The sequence below is a fragment of the Leptosomus discolor genome, chromosome 5, assembly GCF_034619465.1.
Source record: "Leptosomus discolor isolate bLepDis1 chromosome 5, bLepDis1.hap2, whole genome shotgun sequence".
Classification (NCBI taxonomy): Eukaryota; Metazoa; Chordata; class Aves; order Leptosomiformes; family Leptosomidae; genus Leptosomus; species Leptosomus discolor.
In genome coordinates this window covers 42,158,127-42,180,201 of record NC_141395.1, presented here as the reverse complement: position 1 = coordinate 42,180,201, position 22,075 = coordinate 42,158,127, and the positions used below count along the sequence as shown (strand labels likewise).

At 42.4% G+C, this 22,075-nt stretch overlaps 5 protein-coding genes and 1 pseudogene across 5 annotated transcripts; all 6 read left to right on the top strand.

The window, feature by feature from the left end:
• The first annotated feature begins 585 nt into the window (after positions 1–585).
• LOC104347211 (UDP-glucuronosyltransferase 1A8) lies at positions 586–6,794 on the top strand. The gene is made up of 3 exons (XM_009952178.2): positions 586–1,431; positions 6,114–6,185; positions 6,699–6,794. The coding sequence occupies exons 1-3, from the start codon at positions 586–588 to the stop codon at positions 6,792–6,794; spliced, it is 1,014 nt and encodes a 337-aa protein (XP_009950480.2).
• A 1,153-nt stretch (positions 6,795–7,947) lies between these two features.
• Positions 7,948–8,811, top strand: LOC104347212 (UDP-glucuronosyltransferase 1A1 pseudogene; annotated as a pseudogene).
• Positions 8,812–11,999: 3,188 nt separating this feature from the next.
• Positions 12,000–13,659, top strand: LOC104347213 (UDP-glucuronosyltransferase 1A1-like). Its single transcript, XM_086465994.1, is given in 4 exon segments — positions 12,000–12,196; positions 12,198–12,590; positions 13,191–13,449; positions 13,630–13,659. Coding segments are annotated over 4 exon segments (879 nt in total).
• Positions 13,660–14,887: 1,228 nt separating this feature from the next.
• On the top strand, positions 14,888–15,796 carry LOC104347214 (UDP-glucuronosyltransferase 1A1). The gene has a single exon (XM_009952180.1). The coding sequence runs from the start codon at positions 14,888–14,890 to the stop codon at positions 15,794–15,796; it is 909 nt and encodes a 302-aa protein (XP_009950482.1).
• Positions 15,797–18,219: 2,423 nt separating this feature from the next.
• Positions 18,220–19,146, top strand: LOC104345904 (UDP-glucuronosyltransferase 1A1). Its single transcript, XM_009950500.2, has one exon. It carries the CDS (start codon positions 18,220–18,222, stop codon positions 19,144–19,146), a length of 927 nt encoding a protein of 308 aa, XP_009948802.2.
• A 904-nt stretch (positions 19,147–20,050) lies between these two features.
• LOC104345905 (UDP-glucuronosyltransferase 1A1-like) lies at positions 20,051–21,438 on the top strand. The gene is made up of 2 exons (XM_009950501.2): positions 20,051–20,884; positions 21,373–21,438. The coding sequence occupies exons 1-2, from the start codon at positions 20,057–20,059 to the stop codon at positions 21,436–21,438; spliced, it is 894 nt and encodes a 297-aa protein (XP_009948803.2). The 5' UTR covers positions 20,051–20,056.
• Positions 21,439–22,075: the final 637 nt, after the last annotated feature.

The following is a 22,075-nucleotide window of genomic DNA, read 5'->3' as shown; positions in this document are numbered from 1 at the left end:
TTCACAGATCTCTGCCTCAGCTGCCAGTCAGCCTCTCTGAGTGTCTTTTCTTGGTAGCATTGTAGACCGTGGAGGTTCCTGCTAGCTCAGCAGAGTTGGTTCATCTGCCCTTTCGCTTTATCCTGAGGGTCTTCTGTTCTGCCCTTAGAAAAGCTATCTGAACATCCATGTCTCCAACCACATTGAAATTTGTTGAGGTTGTTTTCATTTGTTACTGTGGTGTTGGAGTTCTTTGCACCAGACCTGCATTCCTTGATCCTGGCTAAGGCATAAAATAGGATGCAGGAACGATCAAGAGAGAAGTCCTAAGAAATGTGAATAGCATGTTGAGGAACTAGTTCTCTATCGAATGCTGGGGAAGTCTGATGACTCAGCACAGGAAAGGGATAGTGCATTTGGCTTTACAGTTAATGAGAAAAACAAACAAACCAACACCACAACCCAAACCAGTTAATCATTCACTAGAAGATTATGACAAAGCAGCAAATCTCAACAGATAAACCAATCAGCTTCCTTCAAAAGGAACTTCAAGCTACTGCCTGAAGGAGAAGACTCTTCCACAGTCCATATTCTCACCACGGGAACATGACTTTGAGGCTTTGCTGTGCCTGGATTTTTATCCTCCTCTTGCCTGGCCTCTTGGATGGAGGGAAACTCCTGGTGGTGCCCATGGGTGGAAGCCACTGGCTTAGCATGCAGCAAGTCCTTGAAAAGCTCACCGAGAGAGGACACGAAGTGGTGGTGGTTCTACCAGAAGTGAGCTGGCAGATGGGAACAACACAGGCATACACGGTGAAAACATACCCAGTGTCTTACACACTAGAAAAGCTGGATAATGCCTTTCATGAGTATGTTGCCACTCATCTGAAGGACCTGCCTTTCCCACTGAACACTCTGGCACTATACAACATCTCAGTGCACGTTTTCCGTACGTTCTTTGTTCAGTGCAAGGACTTGTTCAACAGCAAGGAGACCCTGCAGTATTTGAATCAAAGTGGCTTTGATGCTATCCTAACAGACCCCATTTTTATGTGTGGACCAACACTTGCTAAATATTTGTCTCTTCCGTTTGTGTTCTTCATGAGAGGATTTCCTTGCAACTTACACTATGAAGCACCACAGTGCCCCAGCCCTCTGTCCTACATCCCGAGACTATTTACCTTCAACTCAGACCACATGACTTTTTTCCAGAGAGTGGAAAATGCACTGGTTTCCCTCCTGGAGCTTGTGTACTGTAACGGTTTCTACGAAGAGGCAATAACATTTTCCTCCAAAGTTCTTCAGAGAGATGTATCCCTGATAGACCTCATGAACTCTGCTTCCATTTGGCTTCTGAGATTTGACTTTGTGTTTGAGTACGTCAGACCAGTGATGCCCAATATGGTTTTTATTGGAGGTATAAACTGTGCTCAGAAGAAACCACTGTCTAAGGTATGTTCTTTTTCCTCCAAATGATACATTTTTCAATGAAATGTGATTACGTCATTCCTGGAAGTTTAGTGCTATTGATTTTTTTTATTTCTGGTACTGATTTACTACAACCGGGTTTTGGCAGTTGTTTTCCACAGGCTGAAATCAAATTACCTTAATGGAGGCAGATGACTTACTTGAATCAATGAGGCTTTTCTGACAAGTCCAACAAAAGGTGGACTTCATCTGCCAGCTACAAATTACAAATGTCCTCTGTGAATGTATATTATTCACCAACGGATGCAGTTTTGATTTCATTTTCATGGAGTCTGACATATATTTCTTTCACCTGACCAAAAACCCAAAGACCATGCTCTGTGAGTCATCTTTTGTTTTTAATTATAGGCTCAGCAAAGTCAGTTAATTTGCTTTGGGTGTGTTTTCATGACACACGGTTTGCAAACTGGCTGTCTGTGTTAAGTTATTTGTTTGTAGATCATGTAGAAATATAAATGTCATATTGAAATGGGAGGAATTAATCTAAAATAGTGTATTTGGTGAAAAACACATGTATGCAAAGCATTCATACCTTTTTCTTGACATTTGCTTTTACCAGAATTGTTCTGCGCAGTTTTTAAAGCTAATCTAGAAATTTAAATCTATTTGATAGTTACCATATAGTCTCTAAAATGATTAACAGCACTAGACATTTCTTTCCAGGCAGAAAGCAGGACACAGATCTCTTTCCTATGAAATTACTCCCTCCTCACTTCTGAATTGTGGTCACACAATGTCACTGCACAATTGAGCTGAAGGGTTTTCTTCTTTCTTCTTTCACATTTCTTTTATACTCTTTGATGGGCTTATGAACTTAATAAAGAATAAGGCAAATACAGAATCATATTATAAATTAGAATATTATAATTTTATTATAAATAAGACATTCTCTCACATTAGGTTCAAGAGAGTGGCACTTTGTAGTTTGAGATTTAAGAGGGAAATTCTTGCTGCTTGCATTATATAAGTCTTTCCTTCTGTATCTTGAAGGTCTCAGAGCTGCAAACGGTTTGTAAGCTTGCTACAAGGGTAGAGCCATCCTGCCCTTATTTTATACCTGGCATCTCCCAGCTTCACACTGACATGTCATTTGGTGGAAATCACATGTTCCAAACCTGGAAAAACTTGTGTATTCCTCCTATCTTCAGCCTGCCTTTTCTAGCTACATTTTCTACAGACAACAAAGGAATTTCTCCTGTTTCACTTTGTCCAGCAGCAAGGCAATAATGCAGTAGAGTGTAAACAAGTGTGGAGTAATATGGGAGAAAAAAAAATCTACCTATCCATACACAGTGATAAGCCCTGGGTTGATCATTACTGTTCAGAAATGTGATAAGAATAGATAGTTCTTTGAAACCTGATAGCCCATTGCTCAACAGACAAGAAAACGAAAAGTCAGGATGATTAGGGGAGGGAGAGAGAACAAGAGATTCAAAATGATGTTTCTTTTCTCAGACAAGGAGCTTAAGTCACAGACCTTTCTGTTACATGCTTGCCGTACTTTCTCACAGGCAGAGTAATCTGCCATTGTGGCCTCGTTCCAGAAAAGTGCTCCTTTCTGCCGTATCTGACACAGCCCTGAGGAGTACCTGCTGTGGAGCTGAAGGCATCAGGGTGTCCAGGAGCTCGTGCTTTTGCAGAGCTAGTGATATAGGCCTTATCCAGCACAGAGCTGGGAATTCAATCCCAAATTCCCTGACCCTCCTGAGCTATCAGTGTCATCCACAGCTTGCAGTCTCAGAGGGAGTGGGAGAACATGCGACCACAGGACTGGGCCTGGGGGAAGACAAACCTCATTTATTCACTGACATGAGAGAACTGCACTAGTTGCCTCAGGCTGGGTTCTCTCTTGCCCTGTACTTTGTGTAGTCATCCATCTCAGTAGCAATTACACACTTATTAACAGACACATAAATCCGGTTGCCAAGTCCCAGTGTGTCTGGGGGTTTAATACAAGGCTTGAAGGAAATCAGATCCATTATCTTGGCTGAGCAGAGGTCCTGTGCCAGCCTCATCCTCTAATGACTCCAGAAGTACCTGAAGGCTGGCGTGGTAAGTGATCCCTCATTAGGGGGGGCATTGCAAGTGAACTCGGACTGTGAGCCCTGCGACACTGATTAATATCTTCTGTTGAGCCAAAGTTAACGAAAAGTTGCCTTTTTGGGTAGCTCGTAAAAACAAAGTTCATATGATTTGATTAAAGCAAAAATTCAGAAATGTAAGCTATTGCAATCTTTCAAAGTTGCTCCTGTTGTGGGTTTTTTTAACCTAAAACACCCATTACTTATTTAAATAACTGATTAACTTAAAACATTAAAATATCCCTGGATTTAAGCAGGTAGTTACTCAAGTAAAGGAGAAGTGTAACTGAATAGAGACCCTGTGGTTTGTCCCTCCAGTCAAGGATTAAGAAAACAGGTCCTGTTCTGAAACCCTCCTGCCAGAGCCAGCTGCACCTGGGAGATAAGGGGACATTTCTAACTGGTCCTGTGACATACGAAATTAAAGTGGAATTCAAAGACTTTGGTAAGAAGCCAAACACACAGTAATCAGTACCAATACACACACACACACGCATGCCTGGTACAGAGAGGTACTTTTCAAAAGCCTGCACAACCCAAACATCATTTCGTGTGACCTCAGAAGGGATCCCTTTAGGTCTGCAGATACTGTTAATTTGCTAACATGGTTAGCTAAGATTAGTACAGCTATAGGGGAACTCTTCATTTTTCCTCTGTGAAGGAAATAATAGGGTCATTTTTTGGGTGTGATATTCAAGGTATTCATGAACACAGTGGCAGTTCGGAGCAGCCTGATACCATGTCAGCATCTGTTTATTATTTTTTTGTAAAGAATGTTAAGCAGCCTTAAAGCTGACAATACTGTTCATCTGCCTTATATTGCAAGGGCAAAATACATATCAGGCAAGTAAAAGCAGCACCACTTTTGAAAAAGAAAGTTTAACTGTCATGCATTGTATATCTTCAATGCACAGTATGTATCAACCTGAAACAGCTGCTCTAACCAAACTGTTCATCTCGCTGTCCTCTTTAGTTTGCTCTTGTCCACATCCCTGTGCCTCCCATGTTTTGAAGAAGAGCTATTGAAGGAAGCTGTAAAACACATGGAGTTTTTTGACAAAAGTTCCCTCATATAAAATGGAACTACTGCCTTAGTTTCTCCTTCTGTGGGAAGTTTGCATTCTGGTTAAATTAAAACACCTTCTCTAAAATGAGTCTAAAGGTACGATATTTGACAGAGGTCTATGCACTAAAATCTAGAAAGGCTTTAAGAGCATTAAATTTACAATATCAAATACATTGCCTTACAAGGATTTCTGCTGACAAAAAGTATAAGCCTGACCCATCATCCAGAATGTTGAGAAATCAAATTACATCATCCACACACACTTGCATTTGAATAATCTTTTCCTGCTTGCAAGACCCAGAGCATAAGCGGGTAAGCAATCTCATCTAACAACAAGAAAACAAATCCAGTAGCTGAAACTGTTGCAAATCTGCAGTGGTAAGAAAAACTTATCTACGCAAAGTCAGATAAGTAGAGACGTCCTTTATTAATGTTGTGCACTGTGTGCACTGGGGACATGGGATCCTTCCCAAAGATGTCCACCTGCACGTTGCAATCAACAAATATTTATATATTAAATTCATAAATATTCAGTCCATACAATGCATATTCATTTTCATCTTCTCGATGATTGGTTCTTCTTTTCTTACTTCTGATGCAAATTAGCGTGCAGCCTCTGTCATAGTCTTCTATTGCTCTCTTTTGAGTAGGTGGTATAATTTGGATAAGTGGTCCGTGAGTCGGAGGTCTCGACCACTCCTCGAATTGACCGTGTATGGTCAAGGAACATGTCCTTGGCTTGTAGACTCTTGGCTTGTACCTACTTTGGTCACGATTCAAAGATTATACACAATAGGTACCATAATAAAACCTGTATTGCAGACATCTTGGACTATAACATATTATTCTTGTCTCTAACCACTAACAGATTATTGGTTAATGAATACCTTAGGTCTGGGACTTTACAGGGGTGTCTTAGCAGCATTGGCAATACAGATTTTATTTTATATTTGATCATTTATTCCATTTGAGACCTATCTTCCAAAAATAATCATTAGTCTCTCCTACTAATATCTACTAATTAGAATTCCTGATATTCAAATTAAGATGGGAAAAGTAAGGGGATTTCCAAGCAGTATCCTAAAATCCTAAATCTGGTGATTTCTGCAACAGGAGGACTTGGCTGTGTTGCTCTGAAAGGTCCTGAAGAACACCCCCAGTCTGCCCTCTGTCTGTTCCATGGTGTTCTCTGTTTCCAGCTGTCTCAGGGACTGTCCACCCGTACTTCTGTATACCCATTCTCCTTTCATAAACATTGAAGGTTGTAGGGCTTCAGATTTCTGCTATTCATCAGTTCTTTTTTTGTCACATCCATCTGCCAGATTGATTCACTTACATCTTTCCCATTATGTCAGGGTGTCAATAGCAAACCCCCAAAAGAAAGCCTTTTAAAAATATATCTTCCCCTTCTTTCATAGGCTATTTAATTAGGGTTTAAAGTTTTTCTGGGTGTGGATGTTTTCCGTAAATTCTCATTCCGTTTTTTGTGTACCAACCAGGTGTCTGAATCAAGTATAGCATATTCTATAGTAGATGGAAAGCAGGAAAGGGATATTCAAGTCTTGCAAATTGTGAGTACTCCTGAAACGGAGTAGTATAGAAGAAAGCCCTAATATCCTCCTCTGTTTGTCCAGATAAGTATGTTTAGTGCTTGTGTTGCAAGTGGCAGAGAGAGTTCTCTTACCAGGACAGTCTCTAGTGCCACTTGGTTCACCCTAAATGCTTCTATCTGTTCGAATGAAGGAAAAGGAGTAGCAGTGGCTCACAAGATGTCTTGCAAAAGGGCATGGAGTCAGGAGTGGGGAAGATTGCTGACTGGATATTAAAGACCCAAGCAGATGTCTGTAAATGCCCCACATGGGACGTGCATGACTGTCTTTCTTCATCTGTCAGTCTAGCTTGAACATATCCTCTTCTAGTGCTCATTTGACAGCCTTTTCAGAGGTTATGAGCAGTAGATCTGTTCCTGTGCATCACTTTCTCCTGAGCTGTTTGAAAATTCCCATTAAATTTATCCTATGTTGTAAACTACCGATATGGGGACGGTGTGGGTGATGGAGCTGTGTGCTGTTTTTGGAGGGCAGGTTCTCAATAAGGTCAAAGCTTTCCCACCAGGTTTGAAAATAAGCATGAAGAAATTGCATGTGAAAGAAAGCTTCACCAGTGATACGGAGCCCTGAATGCCTTGGAGGAGCAAATTGTATCCCAAAGGCACCTGCCCAGCCACCTACTTATAAACTTTCATGGTGAGAGGCTATCACCAGCATTTAAAAACTCAGCAATGTACAACTGAGAAGGATCTGGGTGGACCCACAGAGTTAATGAACTCTTTCAGGTATGAACTGAACTGATATTGGCCATGAACTTGTGAGTTCATGAATTAGAAACGTGTTGGTTTATGTTATCTGAGGTACAACAGTGACCTGCTGTTTTGCAACTTAGTTTTATAACTGATAGGATAAGAGGTTAGAAGGAAGTCATGTGTAGATATGGGGAAAGATTTTCTGTTGGCTATTTATCTTCAAAAAAGGCATGTTTGCATCAATGAAAACAATAATTCATTTTTCTCAGTTGTACCAACCAGTTTTGGTTATTAAAAAAAAGGGAAAAAACAAAGCCCAGGTACTTTAACATTGACTTCTTATATTTATCTTTACTAAAAGTTACGTTTCACTGTACAATTTCCTCAGATTCATTAGAAAAGAAAATACTTCTAAAAAAAATACCGAATTACTACACTCTCTGACAGCTCTGTCAGCCTTCAGTGGCATAGAGGTGTCCAACACTAGACAGAAAAGTGTCATTTTACCGTGCTTTTTATAGATCCAATACTACCACGTGGGGTCAGCAGTGTCTCTGTCCATCCACTCTGTGTATACATTTCTTTCATGGTTTCTGAAGCACCTTTAGACCATGTTGTCAGAAAATGGCAGCAAAAGTTGATGGGTTGTTGATGGTAAGAAATGTCATCAGGCTGTGGTTCTACTAGGTCCTACTAGGGAAGAAGAAGAGAAGGCTGAGGCATTGAGCTATAGTCTCAGCTTGGGTAAGTGAAGTGTATGATGGGAGACACACCTTTCATGTGCTCATACAAGCCTGCGTTTGAAGTACAAAACTTATCTCAATCTTTTATCATCATGAATCACCTACCATGACTCTATTGCGTGCAAACTTGTGAACACCTGAAGTGTGGGGCAAGTCAAAAGGACAGAAGTAGTTAGAAAGCATTGCCAAGTGGTGTGTTTGCATAGGTGGAGCATTACTACAAAAGCTCGCAAACCAAACCACCCCTGACCTTTCCATGCTTGGGTTCCTGTCTGCCCAGCTCACAATATGCTGGTGGCAGTGCTGCTTCCCTTCTTGTGCTGCCTGAGTCCTGCCACTGCTGGAAAACTGCTGGTGATCCCGATGGAGGGCAGCCACTGGCTTAGTATGAAGGAAGTGCTTGCTGAGCTCAGCAAGAGAGCGCACGAAATAGTTGTCATCGCACCAGACAGCAAAATGTTGATAGATTCCTCCAGGATATATGAATTCAAAACGTATCCTGTGCCTTTCAAAAAGGAAGAGATGGAAGAACTTGTCCGCACATTAGGTGTACAGACTTTTAGCGAAGAGCCTTTCCTGATCAGATTTTTGAATACTTGGGATAATTTCCGAAAGACCTCTGCCATGTTTCAAGCTTCCTGCAGTTCCCTACTGTACAACAAAGAGATAATGAAATATATTGAAGAAAGTAAATTTGATGCTGTCTTTACAGATCCTCTGACACCCTGTGGACAGATAGTTGCTTTGCACTTTTCTATCCCTTCTGTTTTCTTCTTGCGGGGCGTCCCATGTGCTATAGACATTCGTGCTGCTCAGAGTCCAGACCCACCATCCTATGTCCCACGAATGTTGTCACTCAATACAGATCATATGACGTTTCCTCAGAGAGTGAAGAACTTCCTGATCAGCATTTCAGAGTCTTTCACCTGCAGTGTGATCTTTGCACCGTTTGAAAGGCTGGCCTCAGATTATCTCCAAAAGCCAATGACACTTACACAGCTTTTAAGTCACGGATCCATTTGGCTGAAGAGAGTTGACTTTGTCTTTGACTATCCCTCACCTGTAATGCCCAATATGATTTTCATTGGAGGCATAAACTGCGGACAGAAGAAACTATTATCTCAGGTCAGTGACTGGCTGGGAAAGCTATAACAGGGGAAAAATTCTGGCAGTCATACACCTGCATGACCTGGGTGAGGTCTAATAGTGTGTTTGATATGGACGTTTCTTACCTAAAGGTATAATTTAGATTAACACATTCTGAATAGCCAATCCACATGAAAAACAGACCAGGACAAGAAGATGTAATTCCAACTCCTTTCCTTAGGTCTGCCCAACACGGGGATTTTGTTCGTTGAGGGGATCACATGCTGTGCTGTGTTTAATTCCAGCTGAAGTCAGGTACACAAACATCATCTTGCCCAGGAATTAATGCAAAATGGGCAAGTGAATTGTAACGGCTCTTCCAAAAATTCTTTGCCTCTCATAAGAGGCAGTAGAATATTTCTTCAAGAGCATTACCTGCTTATCCAGTTAGAAAAGTAACTCTCTGGGTTATATGCAATAGCATCACATGCTTTTTTCTGTAACACCAGTCTTGTGTTTGAGTCGAAGGCTAGTATTTTGTGGTGAAGATTTTGGTCTAACAACAGCTTCCATCGCAAAAACTAGATAGCTGAATTCTCAACTGCATTCTTAGAAGACATACAGTTTGGATAGGGAAACAATGGGTGGGTGCTTGGGCATCTGTGGTCTCAAAAGTACTTAATAATGGCATGCGTGTGATGTACGTTAGGTTGTTGGTGCATGTGATATATGTTCTTGCTTGCTTGTGCTCTGAGTAGGACAGCTTCATGTGAAGCCAGAGATGAATTGGAAAAGGAAAGATAGGAGAAGACAGCTCTCCTCAGCAGATGATGATTCTGTAGTTAGTGCCATCCATCCGTTTCAGCTATAAATCATGTTGTTTCCTAGAAAGGATAAAGTTTTATCCTTTGCGAATGCTACTTAAAAATAAACAGACTCTCCTCTATTCTTCCCTTGAACTTATTTAACTTGTCAGCCTTCGCTGAGTCTTATGGAATGGATTCCTCCGGCCTATTACCACTCCTGCTTTTCCCTTACATTCGTAGGCCTTTGTGAACATGAATGAGTGAAGCTTCACAAGAAAATAGATTTGCATTTTATAAGCCTGACACATCTTCCCCACAGCCAACCTTAACTGCCCTCAGGCTTTGCTTTACTCCTCCCGGTACTTCACCTGATGCTGCCCATTGAAACTACTGTTTATTTCTGTTGAGCTGCTAGTGTTCAGAACTTGCTTTTTCACAAAAGTCTCTTTCAAATTGCCCCATGTGGCCACTTTTATCAGGGTAGTGCTTTTCCCTACCTACTCCATCCATCAGAGCTGCTTAATGGCTCCCCAGGGACAAACCCAGGCAGATGCTCTGGGTAAGCAGCATCCTGCCTCCAGGGAAGGCCATGTGGCAGCTCCAGGTTAAAATCAAACTTTCTTCTGAAGGCAAAGGTCACTCTCACTCTTATCTTTCTCAGGGGCTAAAGATCATAGTCCAGCAGCAATATTTATTGTAGAAGTACTGTTTCTTCAGTCCTGACTTCTTGTTGTCTTCCAACTGTGTGTTTGCATCACACGGTTCCATCTAACACCAAAATGTAACCCTGGGGGTTGACAAGTTTATCACAAGTACTTGTTAACTGCTCAGACATGGTATCTTACTTCTAGTTTTTAATCTGAAGTAGTAACACTACCTCTTACCATTCAAAATCAATTCCTGGCCTGAAACAAGAGGACTGTTACAGGCTACTTCTGTCCAGGTTGTGCGGAATATCCTGGCACCAGTGGTCAGTGTTCACAAAGGAGACAGAGGAGTCCTGTAAAATAAACTTTATTTGAATAAAGGGAGAGTCCACTGGGCATATCCCGTGAGGTCTCTCAAAGTTGCTGGGGTCGCAGCCCCCTTTTTATTCTAATTTTCCGGCCACATAGGACCCTCTCCCATTCCCCATTGGCTAAGGTACTAGGAAGGCATAGACTTCTCGATCTGCCTACTACATATACTACAATTTTACCCCTTAACGTGTAACCCCCTTTGCATCATGCATCGTATGTTTCGTTACCATGTCATTATGCATCTCCTGGGCGGAGAAGTTAATATTGATAAGTCTATTAAGCCTGCGCACTGTTTCCTAAAGTTGAAAAGTTCAAACTTCCCTTGAAATTTTCGAGGAATTTTTTTTTTTTTTAAATGATTTTTCTCTTGCAAGTTGTCTTATCTAACAGAGCTTTGTAGTCTGGTGAGTTCTCCTGATTGTCTCTTGCAAGTTGGCTTATCTAACAGAGCTTTGTAGTCTGGTCCTTAGTTTCTGTTGAGATTCACTATTTGGTGAGATATATGGCACCTTTTGTTTTACGAGATCTGCTGATTACTTAATAAACACATGGCTCCTCTGGATAAACAATGCCATGTACTTGCAAAAACACTCTCCTCCTCATCTATTCATTGTTTAGGTCTGTGGTATCTTGTACCAGCCTGAGTAAATGGTACTATATTTTTGTAAAGACACTGTCATAACCCTATCAAGGTTTTCCTGTAATTAATTAGGTACAAGGGTAACTGAGTTACTTTTCCTTCTTATTGCTCCTGGGAGAAGAAAGTGAGTAAGAGAGGCACAGAGAGATAAGTGTAACATCTCGGATTCAGTGTTTATCCTTTGCTGATGCAAGCCTTTGCTGCAGTGTTGCTTTTTGTAATAAATTTGTACCTGATGTTGTACCTGGCCCCAGTGCTGAGCTGTATGTAAATCACAGAGCCTCCTCCTTTGGATTTGGACAGATATTGTGCTGTATAGTGGCATAAATTTATAATTTTAAACATAAACTCGACAAGTATTTCAGAACAGCTGTAAAATGCTTATCAAAAAGAAAGAAAGAAAGAAAAAAATAAAGAAGGAAAGCAAAGCATTTTAATACCTGCTTTCAGCAAGCCCAGTTACTTCCAAGTGCCATTACTATTCAAAGACTTTGGATTTTGGTTTTGCAAAGTCTAGTTTTATTTTCAATCTATCAATCAGCACAGGCAATCAATCAGAAAGGACTCATCCCAAAGGAGCCTCCATACCAAAGCCAGTTCTGCCCAGCCCAAGTTGATTTATCACATTCCTTAAAAGATTCATCAACACCTTGAATGGTTGCTTGTGACTGGTTTTGCTGGAAAAGCCGGATCCTTAAGGGGGGAATGTGAGAATCTGTCAGGGGGCTGTGGGTCTACTTAAAATCTTTTAGGTCAGGGCAGATGAGCAGATTTTGGATTTTTAGGAACATGGCTCACATAAGTAAATACTTAGTTTCTGCGGGGGTTTTGGTTTTCCTGGCTCTGTTTTGCTTGGCCGATGGTGGAAAGCTATTGGTGGAGCCAATGGATGGGAGTCACTGGCTCAGCATGTGCTCACTGCTGGAAGCCCTCAGCCAGAAAGAACATGAAATTGTCATTGTCACACCAGAAGTAAACTTGAATGTCTGAATATTACACTCTCAAAACGTATCCAGTGCCTTTAACTAGGGAAGAACTGGGAGCAAGCATGCATTCATTTGCAAATGATCTTTTTGAGAGACGACCTTTTCTTCAGAGAATTACGGGGCTTTATGAAAAAGTTCAAATCATCTCTGATCTCTATGTCTCCTCCTGTAGCAGTTTACTGCACAATAAGGATCTGATGCAATAACTTGAAGGGAGTAAATTTGATGCTGTTCTCACAGATCCTGTTGTACCATGTCGACAAATATTGGCTCTGCGTCTTTCTATCCCATCTGTTTTCTTTTTACGGGGACTGCCCTGCAGTTTTGGTTTGCAGGCTACCCAGTGTCCAGACCCCCCTTCCTATGTCCCAAGAACATTTACAGACAACTCAGATGATAGGGGAAAGTAGAAAATATCTGAAAATATTCTTTTTGAAATATGTGATATGCTTTAGTCTCTGCAATATTAGCTAGCTAGCCTTGTCTTTGGTAAACAAGAGTGTAACCCCCTGCCCTTGGCAGGGCTTAAGTAGGGTCTTTATCACTTGAAGGCCTGCTTCATTGTTTTAGGTAAGATGGCAATGGGGGAGGAATTGTATTTGTGCAACAGGCCGTGACCATGGAGGGGGATGTTGCCTTGAGCTGTGGTCGCGGGGGAAGACACTGCCCAGCTGTCCCTGAACTACGAACTCTGGAGGATGGGTTCAAAAGGACAATCATGAAGACTATCGAGGAACTCTTACTTCCTCCCGAAGACCACCAAAAGACCCCCGAAGGGGAAGACTGCGCCTGCGCAAGGGGGAGGAGATCTAACTTACATCCCAAGTGGGACAGAGAGATAAATATGTAAATATGTAAGTTTTGTTGCTTTAAATAAGACGCAATTACCTCCTTAGGGTACCTGACCCTCGCTGCACCCAGCGCTGCAGAGCTGTAATAAACATACCTGCTTCACAATCAACTTGGATTGCAGAGTTCTTTCGCAGATCACAGGCCATATGACGTTTATCCAATGTGTGGAAAACTTACTTCTAAAATCATCAGAATCCTTTCTTTGCAATTTTGCCTATTTGCCATTTGAACTTCTGGCCTCGGATGTTCTTCACAGACCAGTAACAACGAAGGAGCTCTTAAGCCATGGATCCATTTGGCTTAAAAGAATGGATTTTGGTTTTGAGTATCCCATGCCAGTGATGCCCAGCATAGTTTTTATCAGAGGTATAAACTGTGGAAAGAAAAAGCGATTATCTCAGGTCAGTGGTTTTCTTGATAAAATATATTAATGTTTGAAGGGAGGATGCTGTTTGCAAATGCTGTGTGTGTATATACTTGTATACATGAGTTGGGGGATTTGTATGTGCAGTAAGGTATACTGTAAAGACAAAGAAAATAAGTGAAACTGAGTTGATTTTAATTCCCTCCCACTCTTGCAGCTACTCTTCTACAGTATTAGCAAGATCTAAGCATTTTTGCTGACACAATTGTTTCCTTTGGGCTGGGTGGAAGTAATTTATTACTACACTCTCGCTAAGGAGGCACACACTCACCAGTGAGGGTGATCCCCTTCTTAGCAGCCAGGTTTGCTGCTTATGTTTGCCAGATTGGTGTTATTACCCAAAACGGTTTGTTTTACTGTCACAATTTATTTTTAAAACTAACGAATCTTTTTGGTTAATAGAAACATCCTTTTGTAATTTAGAAATAAAGCGTCATAACACATCAGTTGGCAGGTAGTGTTCTGGTTGCTTCTTCAGTCTAGGCTTATCCTTTCACAGCATGGATTCCTCATGCAATTTTCTGCAAAACTGTTAGAGGTTTTCATCGCTGCTAGCTAGCACTGAGCCATCTGCAACAGCTTACGATGCCTGCTGAAAAGTTTCTTTACAAAGGGTGTACCTAGACATGCGGTAGTTCGGGAAAAGTCCTTTAAAGAATTCTAATGCCTACTATCAACCTCCATAGTAAATAACTGTATGGTCAAAATTACATCTGTGCAATAATTTTCGTAATTGAGAGCTGATTGTCTGGAAATCCTGTCTCTGCGTTAGTGTTGTTTGCTTTCATGGCCCTGGGGCATGCTTCTCATCCAGAACATGGTATTTCTGGGTTGCTAATCCAGTTTTAATTATAGCTGGCAAAAAGCATGTACTTGTCCTTCCTCCTTCCAGCTCCTACTTCATCCTTTCAAAAACAGGCCTTTCAGGGAAATGAATTGTGATAGCCAATTTTCTGTTTTCATTACAGCATCAAGATGTAAAACTGATGAAACCAGAGCATTTCCTATATGAAGCATAAATATTTTTCTAATCTTTTACAAATTGAAAAAGATTAGGACTGGCAGCAGGGGAGGAATTTTCTTATAGTGAAAATTCTTGTTTGGAAAATTAATGATCTATTAATGGTCACTTTTGAGCAGACCACTTGTTGAAGGATCCCTCGTTTCCTTAAAGCCCAGTGTTCCTCCAATACAAAGAGGAGGGTGTTTCCCAGTCCAGCTGCTGCTCTGACTACAGTCTGCCAAGTCTGCTGAACTTTAACACCCCTTATTCCATCTTTGCCAGATCCATGATTATACATTTACCACACAGCAAATAAGTCTAAAGATCATCTGCAAAACGACAGCACAGATTGCTTAAAAGCATGGAGCTGGGGGTACTCTTTCTGGGTAGCACTCACCAGATTTCTGTGGACATGGCCCAAGTACTTAGTGCTCATCCACAAGTCAAGGCGACGCTGGTTCTGCTCCTATCCATGCTCAGTTTGGCTGCTGGTGGGAAGCTGCTGGTGGTGCCAGTGGATGGGAGTCGTTGGCTCAGCATGCAGGAAGTGTTGGATGCTCTAAGGCAGAAGGGACATGAAATAGTCGTCGTTGCACCTGAAATAAACATACATATAAAACCATCAGAGAATTTTATTATGAAAATGTATCCAATACCTTTCACGAAGGAAGAGGTGGATGGAAGTATCCATTCTTTTTCACAGGATGTATTTGAAGAAGGATCTTTTCTGGAAAGATTTCTTAAAATATACTGGAGACTGAAAAACATCTCTGCCATTAGTCTCTCTACCTGTGCACACTTACTGTACAACAAAGAGCTTGTCAGGTATCTTGAGGAGAGCAAGTTTGATGTTGTCCTTACAGATCCTGTAATACCCTGTGGGCAGATACTGGCTGAGCATCTTTCAGTCCCTTCTGTGTTTTTTTTGCGAGTAATGCCATGTGGTTTAGAATTTGAAGCCACTCATTGTCCCAGTCCCCCTTCTTACGTTCCCAGGATATTTACAAACCTTACAGACCACATGAACTTTTTCCAGCGGGTGAAGAATCTGATCTTTGACATCTCAAATTATTTTCTCTGTGATTTTGTCTTCCAACCATACGCAAAACTGGCTTCTGAGTTCCTCCAGCGAGATGTGACTGTGACAGATCTCTTACGCCAGGCTTCCATTTGGCTCATGAGGTTAGATTTTGTGTTAGATTATCCAAGACCTTTGATGCCCAACATCATTGTAATTGGAGGAGTGAACTGTGCTCATAAGAAGCTACCTCAGGTGGGTCATGCTCCGTTTTTAATTCATGCTCTGACAGGTGGAATTTAGTGTTGCCGGTAGGAATCATGGTCCCCTTTGGGGTGCATTAGGCAAATACTCGTGAAAGAAATTATTTTTCTCTCCTTTCTTCCTCACTTTCCATTTTCTGTGTAGGTAGCCATACCTTTTCATTTGTATAGTATGCTCAGTTGACGAGAAACTCTAGGTTCTTCTATGAAGGTCTGTGATGTGTTGTTGTATCCACCAGTCAAAGGGATTGTCAGAATTTGTGGACAGTAAGACAAAATGTTAGATTTGTCTTATGAGTATGGGCTGGCCCAGAAAACCTTAAAAGCTCTTTCCAGACTCAAAAACCCAGTCCTAATGAATGGAGTGATGGAGCAGGTCTGATTTGACACATCCAGTACAGCATGCAGGATGACTAGCACTCAGGGGACGGATGCAGCCTTGGTGATTATGCTAAACTCTCAGATGTGGCATGTGCTTTGGGTGCCTCGGATGTAGAAGATGGCAATGTGCACAGTTCTTAGTGGAGAGCCTCCTCTGCTGCACTGGGGGAGAGCCTGAAGAGTTGAGCTATTCTTTTTGGTGCCCTGGCTTTCTCTTCAGTCATATTATTTAGGACTTGTGCACCATGGGGTGATGTCACGAAGTCTGTGTGTCAATTCCACACATTTCTAAGTGGTGGAGGTGGCTGTGGCATCTTACAGACATCCTCATGCACACTGTAATTTGCTACCTGAGCATTCAGGCAACTCCACTGCTGCTGGACATCATGCAAGATTTGCCCGTGACAAAAGCAGCCAGAATTAGGCCCTGAATTCTTTCATGGGAAGTCCCCCTCAGAGAGTGTTCATACATCTGGGACCAGTACTATTCAATATATTCATCAATGACGTGCATGAGGGAATAGAATGCACTGTCAGCAAGTTTGCTGATGACACAAAACTGGGAGGAGTGGCTGACACACCAGAAGGCTGTGGTGCCATTCAGTGAGACCTGGACAGGCTGGAGAGCTGGGCGGGCAGAAATTTAATGAAATACAACAAGGGTAAGTGTAGAGTCTTGTATCCGGGAAAGAATAACCCCATGTACCAGTATAGGTTGGGGACTGAGCTGTTAGACAGTAGCGTGGGGGAAAGGACCTGGGGGTCCTGTTGGACAGCAGGATGACCATGAGCCAGCGATGTGCCCTGGTGGCCAAGAAGGCAAATGGCATCCTGGGGTGTATTAGAAGGGTTGTGGTCAGTAGGTCGAGGGAGGTTCTCCTCCCCGCCTACTCTGCCCTGGTGAGACAGCATCTGGAATATTGCGTCCAGTTCTGGGCTCAGTTCAAAAAGGACAGGGAACTGCTTGAAAGAGTCTGGCACAGAGCCACAAAGGTGATTAAGGGGGTGGAACATCTCCCTTACGATGAAAGGCTGAGGGAGCTGGGTCTCTTTAGCTTGGAGAAGAGGAGACTGAGGGGTGACCTCATTAATGTGTATAAATACGTAAAGGGTGAGTGCCAGGAGGATAGAACCGGGCTCTTCTCAGTGATGGACAATGACAGGACAAGGGGCAATGGGTGCAAGCTGGAGCATAGGAGGTTCCACATTAACATAAGGAAAAACTTTTTCACTGGGAGGGTGACAGAGCACTGGAACAGGCTGCCCAGAGAGGTTGTGGGGTCTCCTTCTCTGGAGACATTCAAAATCCACCTGGATGCGTTCCTGTGTGATCTAATCTAGGTGGTCCTGCTCTGGCAGGGGGGTTGGACTAGATGATCTTTCGAGGTTCCTTCCAACTCCTAACACTCTGTGATTCTGTGATTCTGTGATCTCTGCTTGGCCTTCTAGACTCACAAGGATAATTCTTCCATCCCCTGAGGCAGGTCTTAGGCACTGGAAGTACCACTTAGTTTCGGCGATGCATCCTGCGGACAAATCTGGCATCATACTTCCATCTTCATCAGTCTTCTCAGTCTAGAAACCATCTTAAACACCTCTTCCACATCTGCTATGGGGTCATAATTCTCCTAGAGATGAGTGTTCAAAGAGAGAGAGAGATGAGACAGGTTTTGCCCAGGGGGAAAGGACCAGCCTCTGCTAAATTGAACAGTGATGTGGATTTGAAATATCTCCTGCACTTGCAAAAGGTTCTGCCAGGGGGAGGCTATCAGAAGTGCTGTCCCACCCAGAACCACCCCTGCCTCCTACCTGGGACACTCCTTACTGTTCCTCTAATAGAGACAGATGGGGGTTATCCAGTGTATAAACCACACACCACCAGCCTGTGAAGTTAACTGAACTTAGTACTTTTTGTGTCGCCTTTTATCAAATCAGTGATTATATATTTACCACACAGCAAATACCTTAAGGATCAAAAGTTATGCTGTAGCACAGATTGCTTAAAAGCGCAGAGCTGGTGCTGTTGCTTCAGTGCCACTAGTGGTTTTCTTTCTGGGCAGCATTCTCCAGATTCCTGCAGAAATGGCCCCTATGCTTAGTGGTCATCCTCAAGTCACAGCAATGCTGGTTCTGCTCCTGTCCATGCTCAGTTTGGCTGCTGGTGGGAAGCTGCTGGTGGTGTCGGTGGATGGGAGTCCTTGGCTCAGCATGCGGGAAGTTTTGGATGCTCTGAGGCAGAAGGGACATGAAATAGTTGTTGTTGCACCTGAAGCCAGTTTACAAATAAAGCCAACAAAGAATTTCATTATGAAAATGTACCCAGTCTCTTTCACAAAGGAAGAGCTGGATGAGAATTTCCAGGCATTTTTACAAGATCTACTTGAAGAAGGAACTTTTCTGGAAAGATTTCTTAAAATACACCAAGGTATGAAAAGACTCTCTGATATGGCAATCTCCAGCTGTGCACACTTACTGTACAACAAAGAGCTTGTCAGGTATCTTGAGGAGAGCAAGTTTGATGCTGTCCTTACAGAACCTGTAATACCCTGCGGGCAGATACTGGCTGAGCACCTTTCAGTCCCTTCTGTGTTTTTTTTACGAGCATTACCATGTGGTTTAGATTTTGAAGCCACTCAGTGCCCCAATCCCCCTTCTTATGTCCCCAGGATATTTACAGAGTATACAGACCACATGAACTTTTTCCAGCGAGTGAAGAATTTGATCTTTGACATCCCAAATTATTTTCTCTGTGATTTTGTCATTCAACCATTTGAAAAACTGGCTTCTGAGTTCCTTCAGCGGGATGTGACTGTTCTGGATCTCTCACGCAAGGCCTCCATTTGGCTCATGAGGTTAGATTTTGTGTTAGATTATCCAAGACCTTTGATGCCCAACATCATTGTAATTGGAGGAGTGAACTGTGCTCATAAGAAGCTACCTCAGGTGGGTCATGCTCCATTTTTAATTCAAGCTCTGACAGACTTCTGTGTTCACAAAGGAGGAATTTAGTGTTGCCGGTAGGAATCATGGTCCCCTTTGGGGTGCATTAGGCAAATACTCGTGAAAGAAATTATTTTTCTCTCCTTTCTTCCTCACTTTCCATTTTCTGTGTAGGCAGCTCGTCCTTCTCACTTAGAAAGTATGCTTAGTTGATGCCTTTTTTGTCACACATATTCGAAGCTGATTTGGGTAATGTTTAGTAACTTAGTACTCTCTTTCTCCCTCAGTGAGGGATGGAAGAGCAGCAGGCAAGTCTGAGGGGCTGTCAAAGTCTTGAAGTTAGGTATAACCCATACAACCTTGCATACTGTTGTAGTAGAGTCTGGTATTTACGGAGAAATTCACATCAGGCTTTTGTCCTGGGGCACCCTTGCTGCCTTACCACTTTTTTCTTTGTCAAGGAATTTGTCTGTTCCTTCTCAAGGGTATTTCCAAAGCTGGAATCAGCAGGAAGGTCACAGGTTGAGGACTCTCAGGCTAGGAAGCACCATCTCTGTTAATAGGCGGGGCTCAGAAGATTCCGTCTTGGCGATGGCTATGTGAGATCTGAGAACAAAATCAGTCTCAATGAGCCTGAAAGGGCTGTGGTAGCTTGGCAGATCCTGCTCAAAGCCAATAGAGCTGCCAAAGCTTTTCTAATAGAGACAGATTGTGCTTATCTGGTGCACCCACCGCATTTACCAACTGCCCACAGATTGCTGAACTCTAGTGCTTGTTATCCAGCCTTTTACCAAATCAGTGATTATACATTTACCACACAGCAAATACCTTAAGGATCAAAAGTTATGCTGTAGCACAGATTGCTTAAAAGCGCAGAGCTGGTGCTGTTGCTTCAGTGCCACCAGTGGTTTTCTTTCTGGGCAGCACTCACCAGATTCCTGCAGAAATGGCCCCTGTGCTTAGTGGTCATCCTCAAGTCATGGCAATGCTGGTTCTGCTCCTGTCCATGCTCAGTTTGGCTGCTGGTGGGAGGCTGCTGGTGGTGCCAGTGGATGGGAGTCGTTGGCTCAGCATGCGGGAAGTGTTGGATGCTCTGAGGCAGAAGGGACATGAAATAGTTGTTGTTGCACCTGAAGCCAGTTTACAAATAAAGCCAACAAAGAATTTTATTATGAAGATGTACCCAGTCCCTTTCACGCAAGAAGAGATGGACGGAAATTTCCAAGCATTTTCACAGGATGTATTTGGAGAAGGATCTTTTCTGGAAAGAGTTGTTAGATTCTATCAACGGTCAAAAAAAACCTCTGCCATGCTCCTGTCTACCTGCACACACTTACTGTACAACAAAGAGCTTGTCAGGTATCTTGAGGAGAGCAAGTTTGATGCTGTCCTTACAGACCCTGTAATACCTTGTGGGCAGATACTGGCTGAGCATCTTTCAGTTCCTACTGTGTTTCTCTTGCAGCAAATACCATGTGGTTTAGAATTTGAAGCCACTCAGTGTCCCAATCCCCCTTCTTATGTCCCCAGAATATTTTCAGAGAATACAGACCACATGAACTTTTTCCAGCGGGTGAAGAATCTGATCTTTGTCATCCCAAATTCTCTTCTCTGTGAGTTTCTTTTTCAACCATACACAAAACTGGCTTCTGAATTCCTCCAGTGGGATGTCACTGTGCTGGATCTCTTACGCAAGGCCTCCATTTGGCTTCTGCGATTAGACTTTGTGTTCCACTATCCCAGACCATTGATGCCCAACATGGTGATAATTGGAGGAGTAAACTGCGCTCACAGGAAGCTAAATCAGGTAGGTCATGCCTGATTTTTTTTCTCATAAGCTCCTGTGTTCACTAGAGAACTTTGTATCACAGATTTTATTAGAAAAGTCTCTTTAACTGAGTGATAATAAATTGCTTCATACCACTTTTCCTTTGCCAAGAGGTGCCAGTGCTCTTTTCAGTGAAGATATCTTGAATATCACAGTATAAAAATGTGAGTGGTGTTTTGAATGGGCATAGGTCTACTGAAGTCCACATAGATTTGTGGAGGGTCTGAATGCGATTACTTTGCTCATAAACTTCCACCAAAACACCTCCTTCATCCCTCTGATGAATTCAACTTCTTTGTTAGAGCTAGGAGGAAGTAGAGGTGGTGGGTAGGGCATAAGATGTTCTGATATCCCTGAGAGCACTGTTGATAGTCACCTATGAAACTCTTGAGTTTTCTCTTTCATATTTGTCTTTATTTAGAGGATGACTCTGTGCTTGTGAGCTTTCTCTCACTGTCTGCTGGTAGGAGAACATGCAGCTTCCTATGGCAGATTCTTCTCATCACTTGCTGCAGCAGCAGGAATCTGTTTAAGTTCCTGGCCCAGCACAAGTCAGGCAGTAGAGCTGCTCATCCCTAAGGGAAATGATCTAACAGATCATTGATCTAACAGAGAACAATTTTCTCATGAGAATATCATCAGACACCAGTGATCAAAGCATCAGTAACATCTCAGGGTGCAGGAAGATCTGAATGTGCAATTTCAGGCCATTGGTTAAGGTGTATTTGACAGTGTCATCTCAGGGGAAGGGTTGGCAGCACATGAAGAGCTTTCTTGTTTTATTAGACAGCAAATAGTTCATAGTAGAAGAGCCCTCAAGAAGGCATGTGGCCAAACTCTCTGTCCAAAACCAAGGCAAGTTTGCCATTACAGCAGGTTACTCAGGGCCTTCTTGATAACATCTTCTGCAAGAGAGATTCATTTGAGAAGTTCTTTATTGATCTTCTATTCTGCCTTAAGGATCAATCACTGCAGAATTTCCTCACATTCCTCAGCTAATTTTTTTTTCTTTTAAGAAGGTTTTCCTGTTGTTTGCAATATGGTAGACTCAAAAAATACATTAGTTTGGAAGGTGCTATTAATCACCAGTGTGCTTGATTTGCAGATGGATATAGCCACAGGTTAGCAGTCTATCTTGTGAAATCTATCAGATTTGGCAATACACAGCTT